This window comes from Leopardus geoffroyi, chromosome E2 (genome assembly GCF_018350155.1).
Source record: "Leopardus geoffroyi isolate Oge1 chromosome E2, O.geoffroyi_Oge1_pat1.0, whole genome shotgun sequence".
NCBI lineage: Eukaryota > Metazoa > Chordata > Mammalia > Carnivora > Felidae > Leopardus > Leopardus geoffroyi.
In genome coordinates this window covers 31,892,890-31,916,815 of record NC_059335.1, presented here as the reverse complement: position 1 = coordinate 31,916,815, position 23,926 = coordinate 31,892,890, and the positions used below count along the sequence as shown (strand labels likewise).

The 23,926-nt window shown below is 54.5% G+C and overlaps 2 protein-coding genes and 1 long non-coding RNA gene across 3 annotated transcripts; 1 reads left to right on the top strand and 2 right to left on the bottom strand.

The window, feature by feature from the left end:
- Nucleotides 1-324: 324 nt before the first annotated feature.
- LOC123577831 (serine/arginine repetitive matrix protein 1-like) lies at nt 325-6,928 on the bottom strand. The gene is made up of 4 exons (XM_045440117.1): nt 6,719-6,928; nt 5,700-5,759; nt 3,303-4,154; nt 325-2,836 (listed from the first exon to the last, which is right to left on the bottom strand). Exons 1-4 carry the CDS (start codon nt 6,926-6,928, stop codon nt 2,354-2,356), a joined length of 1,605 nt encoding a protein of 534 aa, XP_045296073.1. The 3' UTR covers nt 325-2,353.
- On the top strand, nt 6,176-9,663 carry IRX3 (iroquois homeobox 3). Its single transcript, XM_045442782.1, has 4 exons — nt 6,176-7,193; nt 7,380-8,499; nt 8,667-8,733; nt 9,210-9,663. Exons 1-4 carry the CDS (start codon nt 6,927-6,929, stop codon nt 9,262-9,264), a joined length of 1,509 nt encoding a protein of 502 aa, XP_045298738.1. The 5' UTR covers nt 6,176-6,926; the 3' UTR covers nt 9,265-9,663.
- A 3,040-nt stretch (nt 9,664-12,703) lies between these two features.
- Nucleotides 12,704-16,457, bottom strand: LOC123578404. Its single transcript, XR_006702370.1, has 2 exons — nt 16,328-16,457; nt 12,704-13,200 (listed from the first exon to the last, which is right to left on the bottom strand). It is a non-coding gene; the product is annotated as an uncharacterized LOC123578404 (long non-coding RNA).
- Between the last annotated feature and the right edge of the window lie 7,469 nt (nt 16,458-23,926).

The window sequence follows — 23,926 nt, the reverse complement described above, 5'->3', positions numbered from 1 at the left end:
ATGGGGTTCCAGTCGGGACTTGGGCAAGTTCTCTAAGCCTCAGTTTCCCCATCACTAAGATAAGGGCTAGGTCATACCTCAGCTTTGTACAAATTAGAGAAAGGCACTTCTTTTCCAGTGCAGCCCCAAGCCAAGGCACCAGCTTGATGAGCACAGAAAGACTGGAATTCAGGACCCTCTTCGCCCCTCAGCCGGGTGCCTTTGTTCAGTGAGCAACCTGCACAACCATTCGGGGCCACCCTGGATAGTCTCCCCTTTGTAGACTTTACGTGTGATACTGTTTAACACTCATTATTTGTGACAATCCTTAACACAATTATTGGGTAAATTATAATAAGGCAACACATTTTTATTCAATCCTAATTTTTTTTTTTTTTTACATACTCTTCAACAGAGAATGATATTAACTAAACCCTACGGCCCTGCGGCCTTTGGGGTCCTCAGCATGATTTCTCTTAGAGGCAGAGAATTAATATTGTTGAGTAATAAGAAGCATCCCCTTCTCAATTCTCCCATCTCTTCTGAAAAAGATCCAGTATTTAATAATTCCAATACTTGCTAATCAATACACACACACACACTCACACGCACACACGCACACACCCTCTCGAAGCGATTCCCGAGCAAGCACCGTGGCTCAAATGTTTTAGATCACTTGGTTTTAGTTGTTTTTTTATCTCTTCCCATTTCCCTTTATGGTGAGTAACACCCACTTTTCAATTTGCAGTAGCTGTATCAGGTTTTCTTTCCCAAAACATGTATTTAAGTATTTAAAATGAGTCAACTTAAGGAAAAATGTTAAACAATAGCAGAGGTGGTGGTGGAGGGCTTGAAGTTTGGGAAACTCAACACCGCTGACTCCAGACAAGCCCAGATCCTGATGTTTTCTCAGCTTTCCCAGTTTCGAGTTGGGAGGAGGCCGGCGGATGAGGGCAAACTGTCCAACACCCAGAGGTTCCCCGCTCCGCTGCGTCTGGAGCTGGGCATCCAGGCCTTTCTGACTGTTCGAGCAGTCGGTTCCCTCTGAGCTCGACTGGGAATTTGCTCCCTGCAAGTCCTGACTTTCATACACCTTCACCTCTTTGAGAGGCAGGCCTGGTCCTGTCTCCTGAGCTCTGGGGACCTTCTCAGAGAGGGACATGCCCCCTCTAGAATGACTGGGCCCTCCAGGTCGGCTCTGTCAGGCTGAGCCCAGGCCGGAGCCCTGCAGGGACAAGCCAGGGGCCTGTGGCAACCTTCCCTGGCCCAGCGAAGCCTCTGTGCCCTCTTCCACATTAAGGAGTGAGTGGAGCCGGGGACACAATGAGGCTGTGTTTGATCCCGCGACGACGTGTCACTCATTTCAAACAATTCATTGCCACTAGACGACGACGTTGTCAGGCGCTAATTTCCTGGTGGCGCTCCATCACAGGCCTCGAAGCACCAGGGGAGGGGGGGGGCAGAGGCCCACGGGTCGGGGGCGCGAGGGAACCTTCGCGAGCGAGGCGGGGGTTCCCGTAACGAGGCTTTAATGAGGGGAGCGCGGCCGGCCTTTGTGGAGAAGCCCAAGGAGGCGGCGGCGGCCGGGCCAAGCTCTCCGAGAGGTCACTTCCTCCCCGGGGCCGAGCACCCGCGATCCTGTTGAGGGCCAGCTGCGGCCACCAGGCCAGGCGCCCGCTGCGGGCTCTCTTGGGCCCGCGCCACCCTCGCCAGTCCCGAATTGCGGCCGGAAACGGAGTATTTCCATGCAACAATGCAAACGCGCTCATTACCATCTCCTCAATATGCATGAAGAAAATGCACTAGGCTGGCCGAGCCCCATCACCCGGCTCCGGCCTCCGCATCCAATAAGGCGACATATTCATCTCCCAAGATGGATGAGGAGGGGGCGCCGCAGGGAAGGCAGATCCACGGGGGGGGGGGGGGGGGGGGCGGGGGGGGGAGGGGACACGTCCCGGGGAGGAAGAGGAGAAGAGAGAAAATACAAGCGCAGCAGAGCCTGAGACGCAGACCAAGGAATCGGAGAAGGAAATAGATTAGGATGAACGAAAGAAAGAAAGGTGGATGGAGAAATGAGGGTGAGGGCGAGGGGCAGTCACAGAGGCAGACAGGGATAAAAACAGACAAAATAAGGGAAGGAGCAAGGAGCAAAACTGAGAAAAGTAACTGCGAAGTGGTCCAGAGGAGCGGATAAAACGACAAAACGGGGAGCGCGCGGAGGAAAGAATGGAAATGAATGAGTTAGAAATCGAATACCCAGAAAGTGGGACAGACAGACACAGACGGGGAGAGGAAAACAAAGGAGAGGGAGGCAGTGAAACTGCTCAAGTCAGGTGGAAAAAGGATGATCGTGGAGAGGTAAAGAAAAATCAGATCACTTGCGCTGAAGGCCAGGTTTTCGATCCCGGCCATCCTGGGCGCTGCGAGTCGCGGGCCGCTCGGAGACTGGGGCCGAGGGCCAGGTGGGGGACGCGCGGGGGCGCAGCGGGGAGCCAGGGGCCGCCAGCCGGCCTCGCACCCCTCCTTGGGCTGCCCTGCAGGCTCCGGGGTGCCCAGGCCTGACTTGGGGTCCACTCTGCGCGTCGCGGCCCGCAGCCGCCGCGGCCGGCCGGGCGGCCTCTCCCTCGCCGAGAACAAAGTTGGCAAAGTTTCTCCCAAAGTTTCCCCGACGCTTCTCGGGACGCAGGGACCGGCTCCGAGGCCCTGGCGGCTGGTGGGGAGCGGCAGCCCGTTCCGGGGCGGCTCTGGAGGCCGCCAGCCCGCGCCTCCTGGGATGCCCGGGGTCCGGATTCTGGCCTGATGCAAATCCCTCCCGGTGAGGACGCCAGGCCACGCACTCCGAGTGTCTGCAGGGCTGCTAATAGCGGAGAGAGAGAATGCGGGGGAGAGAGAGAGAGAAACAGAGAGAGAGAGAGAGAGAAGAAAAAAATATTCTCAGCTCAATTTAAGTCTCATGGAAAGGGCTTACAACTGTAATTAAATCATTAAATTCTTGTCTACGCTTCACAGAGCGGAGAGAAATTAACTTCCCACCAACCTCATTTTCTATTTGAACATGAAATAATGATTTTCTGCCCGTCTAATTACAAAGCCAACATCTGATCAAGCCAGCATCCAGAGGGGATTATCACATGCACGAGTATTAGACCTCATTACCAGCTTGAGTGCAAAATTATTACATCTTGTAATTGGATGGTGAGATTTATATACAGATCGGCCCGGTTTCTGTAAGATTGTAATTACAAGCTTCGTTGGTTAGCTACTTATCAGAACTTTGCAGGAAAACAAAACAAATGACTGAGGAAAACGAGCATTTCATTAACCTGTAACCCGAGCGCGGGGGGAGGGAGCGGTGGGAGCGTGCGCCGCGGCGTCTGCAGGAAGCGGAGGGATCGCCGGCCGCACTGCAGCCCGGGGATTTCGGTTTTGGGAGAGAAGGACTGAAGATGGGCCTCGGCGGGGAGACCTAGGGCGACAGCGGCGCCCCTCGACGGGGACGCGCGCGCACCGTGGGGCTGGGCGGGGAGGGGGCGGGAAGTGGGCCTGGTGGCTAGCTGCTCGCTTTCAGTGCGTGGCGCTGCCCTTGAGCCCGGCGGGCCGCGCGGCCCCTGGGCATACGTCGGGCCGCGCGGCCCCGGGTGCGAGTCCAGCGAACGCTGCTGCGTGCACCAAACGTGTGCTAGGGACACCCTCTCCGTGCACTGCCACACTCTGGGCCGCGTAGAGAGAGCGCCTACAGCAAGACTCCGAAGCGCTTTGTGCGCCGGGAACGTTGGAAGAAGGCGAAAAGACGGAGAAGCTTTTGTGTGCGGCACGTTTGTGCGCGCGTGCCTTTCCCAAATCAGCTTCCCGTGCACCTGCTTTTCCTCCCTGTGCGAGTGTATCACTTTGACCTCATCCCTTGGATTAAAAAGCTCTGGAAATGGTTCGGCTGTCCTCGAACCCCAGAGTTCAGTCCGGAGCCGGGTTCCGTCGGCCCGGTCGAGCTGGGGAGCCAGTGCCACGTCGGGGCTCGGCCGCCTACGACGCTGAGTCCCGACGTGAAGCGCGGATCGCCGGGGCCAGGGCGGGGCTGATCTCGGCTGGACACTAGGGTAGCGAAGAGGCCGCTTCCGCCCGGGACCTGGGCGCCTTCTTGAGTACGCGTATGGGTTTGGAGGGGGGTGCCTTCGGGGCTATGAGCGCCCTTAGACCTTCGTGGTTGGGTCACTGAGAACAACCTCGTCCCTTTCCTGGCCTCTTTCCCGCCTGGCTCCACGCTGCCAGGTCAATAGTTGGTTAATGCGGAAGAAGCGTCTCCGGGCTCATGGTTTTTCTCTTATCCTTCTGGAAGAGCTGAGTTAAATAGCGAGCGTTTCATCCGGGCATTTACAGCGCAGCCCCAGGGTCCCCACCTCGGAACTTAGCTCTTGGCTCGCTCCGGTCTGGCGCCACCACTTTGCACAAACTCTAGGGTTCAGGGCCGTCGAGGCTCGAGGTCTGACACCTAGGAAACAGTCCGGGAAATCATGTTACCCTCAATTTTGTCACCCCTGAAATCTTCCGCGAGAAGGTGAGCCCCATGACTCCCTATGCCACTTGGCTTCGAGGTTTAACTGTAAACGAAATCAGGCTCCGGGGAAACATTTCAAAGCCAGAGCTTCCCCTGATATCTCCTCCTCTGGAGAGACTCCAGCTAAGGCCAACGCCCGGTATCTGGAAGAGAAGCAGGTGGGGAGAGGATATGGGAAAGAAAGAGCTCGACCGGATTTGAGGAATTTGAAAAGGCCACACAAGTCAGTTTCCCCAGTTGAACCCCAAACCTGGCCGCCCCCAAACTTTCCCTTGTCGTCCACCCCATTTTTCTCTGGAGCCGCCGCCGGGTGCCAAGCCCAGTGGAAAGAAGGCGGGTGGGGGTGGGAGTGATGGGCGAGGTCAAAACTGGGAGTTCATTCCTCAGCTGGACTGCCCAAAGCTGCTTGGACCAAAGATAGCCCGGGCCCCTCACTCTGATGGAATTCGGATTCAATTGCCCTCTCCATCAGCGCGCGGCGGCCAGTTTCCGCCTCGAAGCCCGAACTGGCCACTCCAGGACAGAGTCACCGCCTCCGTGTTGTCCCCGGAGCGCTACCGCTGCAGGTCTGGCCTGCGCGTCAGTCGCAGCCGCGGCCTAAAGCTTTTAGCCCAGAGCCTCTACGATTCCGGGAATTTCAATCCCGCTGTCGGCTGCACGCCCTAATCCGTGAAGGTGGGCGTTCGGATACTGGGATTTCAGGTTTGATTTAGGAAATATTCCACTGTGGGACCAAAAGTCTTGCCTCCCATCCCGAGACGGTTATAGGATCCTTACAGAAAGAAAACGTGTTGGCACGGTGATCGGGGAGCAGGGGAAGGGGTAGTGAAAGGAAGGATGTCTACAGACCGAAAATTCCAATATACAAACTTCTCGGAGCGCTCTGGGAAAGTTCCTGGAGCCTCAGCCACCGGCTCTCTGCTCCTCCACCATCGCACACCCGCTTAGGGCACCGGCAGGCTCCACTTCCCAGTCGTGGCTCCCCAGGATCCAAGGGGCGGGAGGGGGGGGGCCGGGTGTCCACACTTCAGTCCCTGCAAAAGCAGAGCCCGCCATTTCTAATAAGAGATTCGCACCCGGACACAGGAGGCGTTAAAGTGGCCGGGTAGGGGTCTGTTTCGCTCCCCTGGGCAATGAAATGGCCTTTGAAGATTCGACCGGGGCGCACCCCTTCACCCCTCGCGAATTCCTCTAGCTTTTTTCCTACGCCGCGGACAGTGCCCGGGGTCTAGAGGTGCGAGCCGAAAAAGGGTCCGGGCCGAGGAAAGCCCCAGCGCCTGCCCTGGACCAGGATCTGGTCCCGACCCAGGCCCCGCGCTGGGGCGGGGGGAGAGGTACCGAGGGCGGGCAGCGGGGAGGGGCGAGCTGACCCCGTCCTAACCCGCGTCCCCAGCGCCTCCCGCTCCCCCTCCCCGCGCAAGCCGGAGGGGCGGGCAAGGACTCCCAGCGCCCGGGCTCGCGTCCCCGCCCCGCCCCGCCCCGCCCAGCGCGCCGTATCCTCCGGGGTGGGCGGCCCCGCCTGGAAGGCGCCCAGGCGATTGGCGACTCGGGAAGGAGACGCGAGGAAAAGTCGAATAAGAGGGCGCGACGTCAGACCCGAGATTTGGGGAAGGGCAAGGGAGGAGGTGAGGGCGGGGACGGACACACAGACTTAGACACAGATCCACGGACTTACACCCCCCGCACAGCACCCTAAGTGTCCCCAACTTTAGGCCGCCTGAGCCCAGGGCGCCGAAGCCAGGGCTGGGGGTGGGGGTGGGGGGGGAGTGTCGTGGGAGTAGAGAGAGTGAGATAAAAACAGGGGTGAAGAAATAGTGAAGGGAGCAGAAAAGGGAGAAGAGCAAAAGGAATAGAGAGAACGGGAAAGGAGAGAGAAAAGAGTTTCCGATCGTCCAGGAGAGTGAAGGAGCCCGAAGGAGCGGAAGCGATCCTAGGGGGAAGAGGAGCGCTGAGAGGGAGGGGAGAGGAAGGGCGAGGAGGGGGAGTACAAACTAGAGGAGGGTGAAGGAAGCGAGGCGCGACACTGCTCGGGGAGAGGAGGGCAGTGAGGAGCGAGGCGCGGGCAGAGGCGGCTCGGACTGCCGAGAGGAGGGAGCGCGGCGCAGAGAGGAGGGGCTTGCGGGCCCGTAGAAATGTCAATCAGAGCCCGGAGCCCCGGGAATCTCCGCCAATCTGTTCGGACCTGACCTGGCTCCTCGCCGCCGCCGCCGCCGCCGCCGCCGCCGCCGCCGCCGCGGAGCAGATCAATAGGCGAACGCGGAGCTCTGCGCAGCGCGGGAGGCAGCGCGGCCCCAGCCCGGCCCAGCCCCCGATGCGCGCAGGAGCCCGCGGGCGGCGCTGAGCTGGGCGGCCCAGGGGGCCGGGCCCCCTCTCCGTCCGTGCCCCGCGGGCCACCATGTCCTTCCCCCAGCTCGGATACCAGTACATCCGCCCGCTCTACCCACCCGAGCGCCCGGGGGCCGCCGGCGGCGGCGGCAGCGCTGGAGCCCGGGGCGGCCCAGGAGCCGGAGCCTCGGAGCTGGCCGCCTCGGGGTCCCTGTCCAACGTGCTCTCCTCCGTGTACGGGGCGCCCTATGCCGCGGCGGCAGCGGCTGCCGCCGCCGCCCAAGGCTACGGTGCCTTTCTGCCCTACGCCGCCGAGCTGCCCATCTTCCCGCAGCTGGTAAGCGCCCAGGGAGCCGGAGTGGGGCGGGGGGAGGGTTGGAGCTGGGGCGCGGGACGAGGTGGAGCGCGCGGGAGTAGACTAGCGGGGCCCAGGCCGGGAGGGTGGAGGCGGCGACGGCCAGGGCGGCTAGGGCTCACCCGCGCTCCCTCCGCGCGTGTCCCTTCCTTCTCCATGTGCGTACAGGGCGCGCAGTACGAGCTGAAAGACAGCCCGGGGGTGCAGCATCCGGCCGCGGCCGCCGCGTTTCCGCACCCGCACCCCGCCTTCTACCCGTATGGCCAGTACCAGTTCGGGGACCCGTCCCGTCCCAAGAACGCCACCCGGGAGAGCACCAGCACGCTCAAGGCCTGGCTGAACGAGCACCGCAAGAACCCCTACCCCACCAAGGGCGAGAAGATCATGCTGGCCATCATCACCAAGATGACCCTCACCCAGGTGTCCACCTGGTTCGCCAACGCGCGCCGGCGCCTCAAGAAAGAGAACAAGATGACTTGGGCGCCCCGCAGCCGCACCGACGAGGAGGGCAACGCTTACGGGAGCGAGCGCGAGGAGGAAGACGAGGAGGAGGACGAAGAAGACAGCAAGCGCGAGCTGGAGCTGGAGGAGGAGGAGCTCGTGGGGGAGGAGGAGGACACGGGGGGCGAGGGCCTGGCGGACGACGACGAGGACGAGGAGATCGATTTGGAGAACTTAGACGGTGCGACCGCGGGGCCTGAGCTGGCCTTGTCTGGGGCGGCACACAGGGACGGCGACCTCGGCCTGAGACCCATTTCAGACTCCAAGAATAGCGACTCGGACGACAGCTCGGAGGGCTTGGAGGAGCGTCCACTGCCCGTGTTGAGTCTGGCCCCGGCGCCAACCCCGGTGGCCGCGGTTCTGCCGTCTCCGCCCTCGCCTCCTGCAGGCCTGGACCCCTGCGCTCCCGCACCACCGCCCGCCTCAGCCCTGCAGAAGCCCAAGATCTGGTCCCTGGCCGAGACGGCCACAAGCCCGGACAACCCGCGCCGCTCGCCTCCGGGCGCGGGAGGTTCTCCCCCGGGGGCAGCCGTCGCGCCCCCAGCCCTGCAGCTCTCTCCGGCTGCGGCAGCCGCCGCGGCTCACAGACTCGTCTCGGCGCCGCTGGGCAAGTTCCCCGCTTGGACCAACCGGCCGTTCCCAGGCCCTACGCCGGGCCCACGCCCGCACCCGCTCTCCCTGCTGGGCTCGGCCCCTCCTCACCTGCTGGGACTTCCCGGAGCCGCGGGCCACCCGGCCGCCGCCGCCGCCGCCTTCGCTCGGCCGGCGGAGCCCGAGGGCGGAACAGGTGACTACTGAGCGCCGCAGCGGAGGAAGGGGGCGGGTTCTGGGGGTCGCGCCGGGGCGGACGGAGATGGCAGGACCCCGGGGGGCGCGGGCGCCCGCCTCCCGCGGCCCTGAGTGCCGGCGTGGAGCTCTCTAAAGGCCCTCCTTTTTCTTCCCCGCTTGCCTTAGATCGCTGTAGTGCCTTGGAAGTGGAGAAAAAGTTACTCAAGACGGCTTTCCAGCCCGTGCCCAGGCGGTAAGAGACCCCGCGGTAGGGGCGGACGGTGGGACAAGCAAGTGGGGGAGGAACGAACGCGGGGCACTGGAGGCTTTTGCCCCCGGGGAATGCAGCCGGGACGTGCTTTAAAAAGGGGACCAGACACACACTCCTCCGTAGTGCCCGCGGGCCCAGAGAGGCCTCGGGCAATCCCAGCCCGGCACCCGGGCGCGGCCCAGGGTACGGCGCGCGCGGTAGGAACCCGGGCCCCCGCTGGGCCAGCGGCGACTCTGGAAAGCCCACCTGGCGGTCTTCGAGCCGGGACCTCGGGTCCCTACTCCTTCCCAACCTTCTATAGTTAAACCGGAAGCCCAACATCTACAGCTGGACATCATCTGACACTGAGACACCTCCCAGTCCCCCGGCCTCAGTCCCAGGTTGGGTGTCCCAAATCCTAGGCAGCGTCGGTGCCCCGAACTCTCACTTCCTTTGCTACCACTGCTTCTCTCTTCCAGGCCCCAGAACCACCTGGATGCCGCTTTGGTCTTATCGGCTCTCTCCTCCTCCTAGTACTTATTTTTAAAAATTTTCAATCGTTGTAATAATTGTAAAAAAAAAAAAAAACAAAACACAAAACTCTCTGTATAGTTATGACTTGTAAGCATGTCCGTGTATGAATACCTAAGAAACAAAACTAAGCAAAAAGAAAAAAAGAAAAAAAAAAAAGAAATAAACCAAGTTCCCTCAGTCCTCCCCAAGTGGCTTCTGTACCCCACATTAGCTGAGTTTGTGAGGGTTTTTCTGGTTGATGTTGTTCGGTTGATTTTGGGAGGTGGAGTTGCCGTGAGAATAAGAGTGTCTGACTTTTTTTTTTGTATATACAGAAAAATGTACATATGTGTGAACCAAATTGTACAAGAAAGTATCTATTTTTGGCTAATAAATGAGCTGTTGCCACTTTGACTATAACCTGCCTGTATGCCCGCCCCCCCCCCTCCACGGACGGATCTATTTGGTTTCTGTTTTGTTTTGTTTTGTTTTATCCGCTGCCCCCGCTCCCCATGTTTGAAGAGTCGCCGGAATCAGCGGGAAAAGAACGACAGTCAGGACCCAGGACCGTGTGATCACAAGAGTGCAGAAGCCAAGGAGACACAGAGGTGGCGGGGCTGGGGGCACCGCTGGAGGTGAGGCAGTTGGAGAAGTAGCTGGGGTGCCCCAGGGAAAGAGCAGAGGAGACAGCTGGGGGGAAACCGGAGAAGATGCCCTCCGAGGAGCCTGGGGAGTTGGGCCCACCCGGTCGGTCGGTCCACTGGATCAACCCTGGGGTTTGGGGCCTGCTTGGGTGGCAGAAAGACCCAGAGAAGGGTCTGGATGCAGAAAGGTTAGGTTGGGGGGTTCTCATCAGTCCCGCGCCCCCATTCTTAGATAGGCACAATTGAGGTTCTCTGAGTCTTATGTCAGGGCATGTGCAAGTTCAGTTCAAGCCCTTTCCAACCTCACTGCACCCCCAGACTCCTCCTTACAGATGCGAGGGTGTGGGGTGGCGGTGAATAGGGGTTGCGTATGGAGGGACAGTGACCTGGGGATGCACAGCATTTCCTCTTAGTGACCTTGCCCATCCTGAATTGAGAGTGGGGGGACCTGAGTCCCGGTGGCCTCTGTGCATCTTGGCACCCCAGCGGGTTTTCCCCCCAAGTGCCCTGGAAGGATAGCTTTCTAGGGTGCTGGTGGGGGTGCGGGGGTGTTGGGGGCTCTGTACCTATCCAGCCAGGATTCCAGCTTGGGGCCTGTCAGGGGGTGGGCAGGCGGGGGGGAGGGAGCCGGGAAATTTGGGGCTGGAGCTCCCTCTACAGGACAAAAGGGCCACTCAGCGCCTGCCTCCGCGGCCTCTCCAGCCAGGCCTGGCCTGGCCGCCCGCTGGCCGCCCCGTCCTCGCCCTCTTGTTTTCTCTTTCAGTCCGACAGCCTTGCCCAACTTTGATTTGAACAAGTTGTAGGGAGCACTGGAAGAGTGCCGCCTTGGGCACGAAGTGAAGGGTACCTTTTTTTTTTTAATTTTCCTCCTCTTTGGTTAGTCAATTTAGTTAGTAAATCTTGTGGTTAGTAAGTTTCGTCCCGTGTGGAGCCTGTGACAGTCTCGTGGCTCCCCTGGGAGGTTTGGGCAGGGCTCGAACACCTGAAGCCACAGAACAAAGCACGGAATTGTATGTATTGTACAGCTCCAGGTTCCGCAGGAGCCTGGTCCACATGGGGACCCATCCAGGCTGGGGGGGGAGTGGGGACAGCTGCCAGCGGGCACCCCCCGGGAAACCCCACTGAGGCTGGATAGGCGGGGTATGGTGGGCCCTCCAGGGGCCAGTGGGTCTGTTGGTGGCCAGTGTGTTAGTCCGTGGCCTTTCACAGAGGCCTGGTGAAGCAGAGGCTGACATCTGGGCAAAGACATTCTGAGGCTGGGACACCCCCTCCGGCCCCTTCCCCAGAGGTGGGAGATGTTTCTCCGGCTCCCTCCTCTCCCAGCTCTTTATTAATGGTGTTTACAGGTCCAGACTCCTTCCCAGGACTTAGATACAGGCTGTGGTTCAGCTCAGGCCCTGGCCCCATGGAACAGGCTTCAACTGCCTGGGTGGGCCTTGAACCTCAGAGGCCAGGGCCTTGGAGGCAGGCAGAGGCCTCCGCTAATCAGCATGAGTGTCTTTAGGGGGACAGCACGCCTGATAGCCTGTCAGCTATGGCCTCACAAGCTTCTCTGTCGCATAGACCTAGTTCCCCAGTCTACGTCCCATGAATCTCTGAGCAGATAATTAACTTCGCTGTGCTGTATTTCCTCATCTGTGCAATGGGAATAATCATGCCTACCCCGCCAGGTGGATGTGCCCACGAGAGACAGAGGCTGTCCAGGCCTGGCATGTGGTAGTGAGGGTAACATAGCTTTAGTATCACTAACGTTCTATTCTAGAATCTCAGTCCCCTCTCTTCGACTCTGGACGGTATTCAGCTCACCCGCTCCCATCAGCCATAACAGTGAGGCGTCTGCCTCCAGGCATCTCAGGACCCAGCTCGACCCAGGGAGAAAGGAAACTCCCCAGGCAGGGGTGATCGGGGAGAGGGGTGACGGCAGAAGTCCGGCAGCCTTTCCACACGGAACATCAGCCCAGGGAGGAGAAAATGCACCTGGTCACAAGGAGAGGGGTGTGGAGAGGCCAAGCCGAGCTTGCAGAGGTCGGACCCCCCCGTCCTCGGTGGCTCTGCCGTGAAAACCCCACGGCCTGCTCACCTCTTCAGCCCGGCTCATTCCGGGGATAATGGTCCTTGGATGAGACCAGTCCCGCCCCCCTGAAGGCGCAATGTGTGGACGTGCTGAGGAGAGCTGGGAAAACCTGGGAGTGGGGAGTGGCCACTCCCGTGTATTTGTAGCCTCTCGGTCGCACGGAACACACAGGCCCTTCAAATGGCCCCAAAGTGACCCCCAAAAGGTAACACCGTCCAAACAAAGAAACCTAAAAAAGGGGAGAGGAGGACGCTCCCCTCCGCATTCACCAGGGAGCTGGTTCTGGGTCCTCCTCCCTGAACCGTGCCCTCGTCCCTTCCCTCTCCCTCTTTTCAGGGACCCCAGGAACTGCCTCCATCCATCCTTTATTGTGTGGCCCTCAAATTTTAAAAGGGGAAAGGAAGCCGGAAGGGCAGGGCTCCCAGAGAGAGAGACACACACACACACAGAGAGAAGGAAGCCAGAGAGAGAAGAGAGAGAGAATACATGGGAATCTTACCCTGGGTCCTGATTAAGCTTCAATTAGAAATAAAATATGTCAATCACTCAGCCTGGAAGGGGTGCCGGCTGTCGTGGCTGGTTATGCAAAGCACGCCAAGGTGTGTGGGGATAATCAATTAGGTCAGAGGAAGGAGTGTATGTCACCACGTCCCTCATTATCTGCATGCAGCCAGAGGTGGGGGTGCATCACCGGGCCAGCGAGCCAGAGGAGAATAAAATTATCTCCCTAAGTGATGGCCCATTCGCGGTTTCCGATTGAATTTATTTTCACTGGAATACAGGGAGGAGGAAGCCGGGTACAGGCAGAGGGCAATATGGAAAAGTGAGTGCAGCAGAGGCTTCCCGGAGGGGAAAGGGTGCTTCGGCCACTCACCTGTCCGAGGTGAGGAGCGAGGAGAGGGCTGGTGGTCTCCAGGCCACCTGGAGGGTCCCCTGTCTCAGGCCTGAGTTGTGGAAGGTTCAGCAGCAGGGATCAAAGGCTTGGATAGAAATTGGATGCCAGACGCCTTCCCTGATTTGTTGGGACTTTCCATCAGGAACTCCAGCATGGGGCCTCATTATTTGTATCCTTCGAGAAATGCTCTCTGCGTCCTGTAACTCCCGGTTGCACGTACCCTCTGCCTCTACCAAATGACAAAGGACAATGGCAGGTGTGTACCAATTGTGTCTGTGGCCAGAGATAACTCCGACTCGAGTGGAGGAAAGTGCCATCCCGACTCAGGCCTCCAACTTCACCGTCTGCAACATAGAGGGGATCGGATTAGACGAATTTGTTCCAAGCCAAAGGTCTCTAGTATGAGGCGTAAATGGAGGGGGCCCATAACCTCTCCAGCTACTGTGTCCAGATCCTGATTTGCCACTGTCTTTGGATCCAGCCAGCCAACGTGACCACATTGAAAGTCTCCGTCTCTTGAGTGGCCAGCCTAGCTTTAATGCACCTGCTTCCCTCAGAATGGAGGCTCCAGCCCCTCCAAAGACCATCCTGATTGTTTGCATGGGAACCCCCCCCCCCCCCCCCCCCGCCCGCGGCATCTCTCCCTGATGGCAGAAGGGGTGAGTACCCAGGGCAAGATGGGGAAGAGGTCCTAAGATAGAGCAGTGGTTCTCCACTGGGCGGTCCCCACGCTCCCAGGGCATAAGGCAACGTGTGGAGACATTTTCCAATTGTCATGCCCGGATACGGGTGCTACTGGCATCTCTTGGGTGGAGACCAGGGATGCCGCTCACACCAAGGATACTGTCCCACAAGGCACAGGCCAGCCCCGCCAACAGAGAGTGATGGGGCCCAAGATGTCAACAACGCCGCCGTTGAGAAACCTAGAACCCAAGGGAGGGGAGAGGTGTCTGAGGGCAATTACAGCAGGTGTTTTCTCCCAGAAACCACAGCTCTGTGGAGAGACACGTTAAAGAAGGAGGCTAAGTGGGGCCGCTTTTCTGCTCTTGAAAAACTTTTGGCCCCGGAAGGGGGCAATGGGGATGAGAAAGCATCAACAGGAAACTTTGCCAGCCTAAGAAAAAGAAAAGTGGGTTTCAACTCCCTGAGCCTCTGGAGGTGGGGCCGTCTCAGGACAGAGAGATTGAGAGAGAGAGAGGGAGAGGGAGAGGGAGAGGGAGACAGAGTCATCTCCAAAGAGGATGTGTGTCTGGAAAGCTGGGGCCTTTCTCCCTGGATATTTATATCAGGAGCAGGTTACGGGAATGTTCTCACAGATGAAAGCCCAACTCCTGTGGTTTCGCCTCCTAATTATTGCCACCTCTTAACTGCTGCCAGCCTTTCCTGCACTTAAACGCGTCTATTTATTTACTCGTTTATTTTACCCCGGGGTGCCTGTGTGCGTGTGTGTGCCTGTGTGTGTGCCTGTGTGCGTGGGTGTGTGTCCCGTGTCAGGGAGCAGGAAGGAGACAAAGGCAGGGTAAAGTCTTACTCGGGGGGCCGGGGCCCGTCTAGGCCGGGAAGGCTGTGATTTCATGGCTTTTGTGCCCCTGGCGAGCCCCGCAATCTCTCACTGCTCCGGGCCGCTAACAAGTGGGCCCACAGCCCTCCGGGGCCTTTGGAGTTCACTCATCTGAGAGATTGGGCTTTTCTCAGCCGCTCAGATTTATTTTGCTAAAGTTACAGGGCAATTATGGAAATGCGCCCTTTGAAGCTGGGCTGATTTCTCTTTATTTTCTTCTCCCTGACAAAGCAGCACTTCCCTGCCTCTTGTGGGCTTTTTTTTTTTTTTCCTTTCCTGCTCTCTCTCTCTCTCTCTTTCCTCTCTCTTTTTTTTTCTGATAATTCTTAGATAGCGGGAGTTTCCAGGGGTAATTTGAAAAACATCTTTTGAACAGTGATAAAAATGTGTGTAGATTAAAATGATGTTTACTATTGATTTTAACGTTATGGGTTGTGTGTGTGCGTGTGTGTGTGTGTGCGTGTGTGTGCGCGCACTTGTGTGTGTGTGTTTGTTTTAATGGGATTCTGATGGCCAGGCGGGGAAACATGAATTAATGATAGCAAGAGACAGGTCTCCCATGCCCCCGTTGTGGGCTGGGGACAGTCTCGCCAGCCTGAGGCCCGGAGTGGGGAGGCCCAGGGCAGCCTGGCAGGCCACCTGGTTGGCCAGCAGACTGGCCCAGCCACCTGGGGCTCCCCCCCTCCCCGCGCCCCCGGAATGCATCCCTCCACAAATTTAACAGGATGGACACCCTGATCCCCTTTCCTCACACCTCAGGAGTAAGAGGCCCAGACCCAACAGGGCTGTGTTTTCTGGGCTTTGTACATTATTTATCACTGGAGCGCGGAATCTGGAGGCTCCGTGTGAACCAACCCAACTTATTCCTCTTCTGTCGCCCCACTTTGCTTGACTTGACACAAGGGTGTTGAGGAAAAGTGTCTGAGGCCAGATGGTGTCGGCCTCCGTGTTCGTGAGGCCTTCGATGGAGAATGTGGCCTGCTCAGTGTGTGGGAGCCTCGGTTTCTATTTTTTCGAGTGGCTTTGAAGTTTTCTTTGTCCATATTTTTCTTTGCTTCTCCCTCCCTCCCTCCCTTCTTGTCTTTGGGGGCGAGTGGCTCATTATCTGTATACAAACACCAACGGGAAGTCTTGTCACCTTCAAGAGCTGGGCGTCGGCCTCAGCGGCCAGAGTGGGGGCCTTTCCACCTCCTATTTCCTTTACCCTATTTCAAAAAATAAAATAAATGGGGCCCCTGGGTGGCTCAGTCAGTTAAGTGTTTGACACAGGCTCCGGTCATGATCTCATAGGTCGTGAGTTCCAGCCCAGGAACTTAAACACGTCAAAAGCACGGAGCCTGCTTGGGATTCTCTCTCTCTCTCTCTCTCTCTCTCTCTCTCTCTCAGAATAAGTAAGTAAACTTTAACAATTAAAAGTAAGTAAAATACAATTAAACAAATGAAATGGAGTCCAGTGCTTACTAATTGATAGGCCTGACCCCTCACTGCCCTAACCACTTTCCATGAATTTTAGTTAATGTTCACAACCCCCCACCTCGGGGGGACCCAGTGAAGAAATTAAGGCTTAAAGAGAAGTTCAGCTTAAGAGACTCTTCTGGTACCAGGCAGAACATTCCATAGGGTATGCTCCTGTCTGAATGTACAAGGGGCTGGTGTGGTTGCCTCAAGGAAAAGACCCCGGCAGCTGGGGGTCAAGGACAGCAGGAATATTTTTCAGTCTCTGTCCTTTTGCTCCCTTTGAACCGTGTGAACGTGTCAGTTCTTCAGAAAGCTTTTTTGGTTTTTAAATAACTGAAATGTGCGAGAGCGAGGGAGTGTGTGAGACACAGACAGACAGACAGAAAGCAGCTTCCCTGGATCTTACATCATTCATTCATTCACTGACACCCCCCCAGATAGTCCTCAAGTACCTGTATGTGGGGGACCGTGCCCCTTCGGGTGGTCCCTGCCATCAAATTGCTTTGGATCCAAGCCTGGCTCCAGTGTTCCCCGACAGTGACCCCGAGCTTCGGACTGCCCCTCTCTGAGCTTTGCTCCCTCATAAAACAGAAAGAGTAATTATAATTTTACTGCCCTTGCTGGCTGTTGAGAGGATTAAATGAGTTAATCTGCACTTGGGACAATGCGCCATGCAGAAGAAGGATTTGCCTCGTGCATGTGAGTTACCTAATAAATTTACAAATATTATTTGTATTCATTATCCCACCAGCCTCGGGCAATAGGTATGAGGGTCCCCGTTTTCTAGCTACGTAAACCCCAACTCAGCCGTTCAACAAGGGAGAGCCAGCATTCTGATCAAGATGCTCGTTAGCTCTGGAGTCTGTCCCTCAGCTGTGACACCACTTTGCTCCTGTGCCACGTGCCCCCCTGATTCGCTTGGGCCTGAACCTGTCCTGGGTGGGCCGAGACCCTATGTAGCCCCCGTATGCCCCCCTCTCACTGCGGCCCACCGTTCCTGCCACGGAGCCAGTGAAATGAGAGGGCGTGTGAGTGGCCGTGTCACAGGGAGGACCTTGCAGCCTGCTGTCTTTAAGTTAAAAACCCGGGGGGCGCCTGGGTGGCTCAGTCAGTTAAGCGTCCGACTTCAGCTCAGGTCATGACCTCGCGGTTTGCAGGTTCGAGCCCCGCCTCGGGCTCTGTGCCGGCCGCTCGGAGCCCGGAGCCCGCTTCGGATTCTGGGTCTCCCTCTCTCTCTGCCCCTCCCCCGCTCACACTCTGTCTCAGTCTCTGTCAAAAATAAATAAACATGAAAAAAAATTAAAAAGAAATAAATAAAAAGAAACACGCGAGAATTTTAAGTAAGTACAGGACAAGATGAGGATCTCTGTCCACTCGTTCAATTCCTTCTCACCTTCTGTCCTGGTGGAAAGGGGCTTTCTGTAGAGTTCTGAGCCAGCGCTTTCCTGGAAGAGGCCATCTATATTAGCAAAAGAAAGGATAGTCCTCCTTCCAGCACTTTCTACTGAGCACTTTCTACAGTAGCATCGACAGGGGAGCTTGTTAGACGTGCAGACCTCCAGGCCCCTCCCAGAGCCACTGAATCAGAATGCGCATCTTCCGAGGATTCTGTGTGTGATGGGTGTGCATAGTGACGTGTGAGAAGCGCCAGTCCATAAGCTCTTTGGTAAAGCATGTGGCCCTTCCAGAATGGAATGTTCTCGAACATTCTCCGGGACTTGGACCTCCGTGGGAGGGGCAGGATGGAGGATGCGGGAAGGAGAGCTGGGGGGGGGGGGCGGCAAGGAGGAGGATGGGAAGAAATGAGAGAGGTCAAGGCCAGGGGTTGACCTGCAGCTGAAGTTATCAGGAGTGAAGACACATTTTGCCCCTTCTTCTATCTTTAAGCATGGTCCAGGTTGGCTGTGAGTGACACTGGGCTCCTCGCGGCCACAGCCTCTGCCCACAAGCCCTTCCAGATACTTCATAGCACGGGGGTATAGCACCTAGAAAACGTGGGTTTTGTTAATAGCTGGTTTCCTGCAGCGTGCCTCCCCGCTGATCCCCACTAAACTCGGGTGAGTCTCCTGAAGAGAGGGGAGAGTCCACATGAAGGTCTGTGTTCGTCGTCTACTGCCACATAACAAGTCACCCCCAAAACACAGTGGCATGAAACAAGCACGTTCTGCTTGTTCCGTTGGAAAAACCCGAGGAAGAGCCCTGATTCGCTCAACTCGGTCATGTGTTTGTTGCTGGGCCAATCACAATGGTCAGGGGCGTGGCAGGAACAGGAAGTTGAAAATGAAGGTGTTCCCTTCATAGAAAGGGCAGACAATCAAGTCACATCTAACACCTCTGCCATTGAACTCCCACGTGAGTTTGGTCCCCATGTCAGGTTCTGCACTGCCAGTGGGAAGCTGCTTGGGATTCTCTCTCTCTCTCTCTCAAAAAAAAAAAAAAAAAAGAGAGAGAGAAAAGAAAGAAACCTGGGGAGTTCCACCATCTTGGGAGGGCAACAAAGGACAGAAGAATGGGGTTGGCCTGGGGGACCTCCTGGGGACCCATGTTTTGCTTAAAGTTGATAGAACTTTAGGGCTTGGCATCCCCCTTTTCCCCCGTTATCCCTCTACCTCTCTTCCCCTCTTATACTTGAACCTGAGCTGGGAGACGCACCTCCGGGCTGGGGATTCTCTTGGCACTGGGTGCATCCCGGGGCCTCGGATCAGTGAGCGCTCGGGAAATAGTCACTGTCGGCCTTGCTGCTTTGCACTGTTGTGATACCGTTAGGCCTTTCCTCACTTCCCTTCCGGTCGTTAGGGACATCTTGTGCAAATATTTTATAAGATGAGAATCGTTAAGCCGTCTAAATGCAAATGTGATTTTAGAAAAATATTTTAACAATTACAAAATATAACAAGTTTAAACACAGTTCATTATAAAGCACAATCACCACATTTTCGTACCTGTGGTGCCAAAGCAAACACTAAAGTATAATCATTATCAAATATGGTAGGAGCGGGGCGCCTGGGTGGCTGAGTCGGTTAAGCGTCCGACTTCGGCTCAGGTCATGATCTCACAGTTCATGAGTTCGAGCCCCGCGTCGCGCTTTGTGCTGGCAGCTCAGAGCCTGGAGCCTGCTTCGGATTCTGTGTCTCCCTCTCTCTCTGCCCCTCCCCTGCTCACTCTCTGTCACTCTGTCTCTCAAAAATAAACGTTAAAAAATTAAAAAAAAAAAAAAAAAAAAAAGGACGGTAAGAGCTGCCCTTTGTTCAGTTCTGCCACGTGATAAGGACTTGTCCTCAGCTTTTCTATGCAAAGTCAGCAAGAGAATATGGTTTGAAGGCAACAGTCATTCCATTTGTAGTTGTCCTGTGTCCTCTCCCTGCCATACCTGAGCACCCTAGATCTACACCTCCTGAGGGTGCAGTCAGGACTGTTCGTGAGGGCAGACAAGGCTGGGGAGCGCTGTCACATGCTCTCGCTGATTTTCCTAATTTCCTTTATTATCCACATACCCTCCAGGCCAGGAGGTCTCCACACCGGGGTCTGTCCTCCCGGCAAGGCTCCTGACCTTTTGTGTCCTGGAACACAGCGGAAGAACAAGATGGCATGGCCCGGCTGGAAATAGTACTTGGGAAAAGGCCATAGGCTCGACTGCTTGCTCCGCAGCACGCAGAAGGGCCATTGCCAAAAAATATAATTATCCAGAAATGTGGAACAGAGACACTGCAGGAGAAAGGGGCTGAGCAGAAGGGCGGTGGAAGGCGGGCAGAGACAGAGCCGGTCTGATGGGTGGGCGGCGTCCCTCTCTGTCAGTGGCAACCTGTGACCAAGGAGTAGGAGACACCACAGCTGGGGTAGACTGGTCTGTCAACTAGGAGCTTCTAAGGAAGCCGTCTGACTATACAACCCGTCCAAGAAAGAGGACCCTTCCATCCTGCAAAGTTGTGGATGGTCAATCTCACTCTGCCAAGGGGGAATCACAGAGTCCCTCCTAGAGGAACCCACCCAGATAATCTCCCGGGTCCTCAGATGAGACATTTGTGATGGGAGCAAAAGACGGGCTACACGTTTGCCTGTGGAGAAACCACAATGGAATGTTCTCACCTTGCTGCCTCTGAGACCTTTGGCTCACAGGCTTTCAAGCAACTGCTAAGCTAATTCTGAGTCAGGACCTGCTCCTGTTCTGGTCCTCACTGGCGGGATTGTTACAGGACACTGGCATTTCTCTTCACTCCAGCAACGCTCCCCGGAGCTACACTACAGGATTATTAATAGCAAGTTATAGGGCCTCCCTGTGTCGATATTAGTATCGCCAGCCCTGAGGACGTGTCATAACACCAACACGTAGGTGTGACATTGAAACTATTTAACACCTGGGACCTCACTGGCATCAGAACTGGCAGGGTCCTGAGGCCTTCTGCTGTGCCAGGCATTGGCAGGTCAGTTTGTGAGTCATGGGAATGTCTGGGAGGTCCCGGAAAAGAGCCGGAGCAAAAGAGGGGACACTCGGGGATCTCAGGGTGGCACTGTTTACCAACTGGCATGGAACTATTTCCATATTTTCAAGACAGAAACAGTTGGATACCCACCTACAAAAGAATAAAGTTGAATCCCTTTCTTATTCCATACACAAAAATTAACTCAAAATGTGTCATAGGGGGTGGCTGGCTGGCTCAGTTGGTGGAGCATGCCACTTTTGACCTTGGGGTTGCAGGTTTGAGCCCCACGTTGGGTGTAGAGATTACTTAAAGATTAAAAAGTCTTTAGAAAATGTATCATAGACTTAACTGTAAAAGCTAAAACTGTGAAATTCTTAGAAGAAAATACAGACATAAATCTTCACGACTTCGGATATGGTAAAGCCTTCCTAGACGTGACTCCAAAACACAAGTAACAAAAGAAAAAAAAGATAAATTTGACTCCGTCAAAATGTAAAACTGGGCTACAAAGGACCCCATGAAGAAAGTAGAGAACCAACAGAATGGATGGAATTTAATATTTGCAAATTTGCAAAATATTTTAAAATTTGCAAATTTGATAAGGGAATTGTATCTAGAAAGTATTTAAAAAACCTATTGCAATTCAATAATAAAAGAAAGATAACCCAACTTAAAAATGGGCAAAGTCTCTGAATAGACATTTCTCCAAAGATGATATATGAATGGCTGGTAAGCACATGAAAAGATGCTCAACATGATTGATAATCAGAGAAATGCACATCAGATCCACAATGAGATGTCACTTCGTGCCCATGAGGACAGCTGTGATCAAAGAGTCGAAGAATAACAAGTGTTGGTGAGGACATAGAGACTGTAACCTTTATACACTGTTGGTGGGAATGTAACAAGGCACAACCCCTTTCAACAGCAGATTGACAGTTATTCAAAACGTTAAACATAGTCTTTAAATGACACCAAATCCCACTCCTAGTTACAGATTCGAGAGAAATGAAAACACACATCCACACAAAAACTTGTACATGAATCTTCACAAGCAGCATTATTCATAACAGCCAAAAAGTGGAAACAACCCAAATGTCCGTCACTTGATGAATGGGTAAACAGCATGTGGTCTATCCATACCACGGAATCATATTTAGCCATTAAAAGGAATGAAGCACTTATCTGGGCTGCAGTATGGATGAACCTGGAAACTTGTGCTAAGTGATAGAAGGCAGTCATAAAAGATCACATATTGCATGATCCCACTTAGGTGAAATATTCAGAATAGGCAAATCTATAGAAACGAACTGATTTCCTAGGATTGTTCCAGCTGGGAAGAAATACAGAGGGACTGCTAATGGGGACAGGGTTCCTTTTTGGAGTGATGAATCTCTTCTGAAATTGATGGTATGATAATCGCCCAACTCTGTGAGTACAACTGAAGACTATACAGTTTAAATAGGTGAATTACAATTCATGTGAGTTACACCTCAAGAAAGTCATTAGACATGCCCCACTGGCCAACACATAAACATACTACTTACAGACAGCCCCCAAAATGTTCATATATGCGTGTGTGCACGTGCACACACACGCACACACACGCGCGCACACACACACACACACAAGCAAATACAAGAAGAAGGAGGAAACTGATGTGACATAAAGAGCTGTGAATATATTTTCCTCTAAGGCTGGTAATGGAGAGTGAATTTTTGTTCAAAGTTTTGGCATAAGAAGTCCTGCTGAAAATGCATATAATTTTACCTCCCCAAAATAATAAAAAGCTTTTGTAACTTCAAATATATAATTACGTTCTGGAACCTTTTTTATATGGCAAGCTGCCTGAGTTGTCCCCATATCCTGGGTACAGGGACAGGATTCCATGGGACAGTATTTGAAGGGAGACCCACATGGGGCTTATAAAAGACTGGTGCTGTCTCCCCCTCAAAAAGCAGACGACTTTCCCCCCACACCAGCAAACTGCTCCTGCCTAACACCAACCAAAGAGAGGCGATGGGAGAAGGTGAGTTCCAGGAATTAGAGTGCAGGGATGTGGTTCTGTGTGCAGGGAAGATGGGGGCTTCTGTGACACACACCAGGACCAGGGCAGGGGAGCCCGGGTTGTACACTGTGGGGAAGCTGGGAAAAGCTGCTTGCCAAGCGGATGAAACCCGTGTCTCTATCAGGAGGGCCCCTCAAGCCATCAAATACACTCACGTGTTAAACGCAACTCCAGACAACATGTGTCCCGGTTGGGGAAAGCCATGTGGCCTTCTCAGTGGCTCGTCCTTTATACCGCTGCACGACATCACGACCACGCCCTCTGCTATGGTGACGAGTACTATTTAGCATTTGTTGAGCGCCATGATAAGTATCTACAAGCTTATCTCCTTCGATCCTCAAAGCCACTCACTAGGGTCAAAGCTCTCATCATGCCCTCTCTGCAGACGGAGGACTGAGGTGTAAGGGGCAGAGTGAAGTTCTGAACCCAGTTCTCTGCCTAACGCCCCTGCCAAACTGCTCATCAGTTATGCGTCAAGGACAGGCGCTCTGACATTCACAAACTCATAATTAGGGGAAGGATGGCAGAGGAGAGAAGCAGCTCATTCTTGTCTTTCCTTGGCCGTTGTGAATTACTGTTGCATTCAGAATCCATTGTTGACTTACTGTGGAAACTCTCGAGAAGCAACCTTTCGGCATACAAGAAGGGTACAAGAGAACTACCCCAATCCAAGATACAAGGAGAGGGTAGATGGGGGGGGGGGTGTTATATTACACTGAAAAAGTCTCCCTGCACGTGTTTAGGGAAGACAGGAGGAGCAGTGGGTAAGTGAGGAAGACAGCAGAACAGAGGCGCCCTCCAAGGCTGGGCCAGCCCCCTGCCCTTGACCCCACCAGGGCCCAGGTAGACGCCTCCTATCTACTGCTTCAGCAGTCATTCTCTTACAGAGGTCACGTCCTCCTTCTCTTTTCCTTCTCCCTGTACCCACGTCCAAGACCTGTCCCACAGATGAATGAAAAGGGGTTTCGGAAACCCATTTGCCCAGCGTCGACCTGAACCACACTAAGAGGTAAGAAGGCTACAGGGCAAGAGAGAACACCAACCGCGGCCAGGCAGACCGGGTTCCCACCTCACAAGCAACTCTAACAAGCCGTCCACTTTGGTTTCTTACTTTTAATGTTTTTGTTTCGACATACTTCTAAATTTACAGAAAAATTGCAAGATTTGTGTAATGGATTCCCATAAACCCTTCACCCAGATGCCCCAGATGTAAACATTTTACCATATTTCTCTCTCTTTCTCATCTTAATATAGACAGGCAAGGATAAGATAAATATTTGTATAAATATAAGAGTATATATTTATATAGAGATATTTATAGTATATATTTATAACTATATAGATATATATCTATATTTGTGCAAGTAACATATATGTAAATATAAATATCTACATATAAAAATACTTATGTATTCTACAGTACATATATACAAGCATATATATACCCTATATGTGTATTTATTCAAGTACACATGTATTTACTCTCTCTCTCTCTCTATATATATATACACTATATATATATATATATATATATATATACATACACTATATATATATATATA

Bases quoted from the DNA above. Each gene is read 5' to 3' on its own strand.
- LOC123577831 (XM_045440117.1), bottom strand. From the start codon at position 6,928: ATGGTGGCCCGCGGGGCACGGACGGAGAGGGGGCCCGGCCCCCTGGGC. The intron at 5,760-6,718 runs GTCAGGTCCGAA...TCGCACCTCTAG, and splicing joins CGGCGGCGGCGAGGAGCCAG to ACCCCGGGCACTGTCCGCGG. The intron at 2,837-3,302 runs GTTAATGAAATG...CTCCGCTATTAG, and splicing joins CCCCCGCGCTCGGGTTACAG to CAGCCCTGCAGACACTCGGA.
- IRX3 (XM_045442782.1), top strand. From the start codon at position 6,927: ATGTCCTTCCCCCAGCTCGGATACCAGTACATCCGCCCGCTCTACCCA. The intron at 7,194-7,379 runs GTAAGCGCCCAG...ATGTGCGTACAG, and splicing joins TGCCCATCTTCCCGCAGCTG to GGCGCGCAGTACGAGCTGAA. The intron at 8,734-9,209 runs GTAAGAGACCCC...TCTCTCTTCCAG, and splicing joins TTCCAGCCCGTGCCCAGGCG to GCCCCAGAACCACCTGGATG.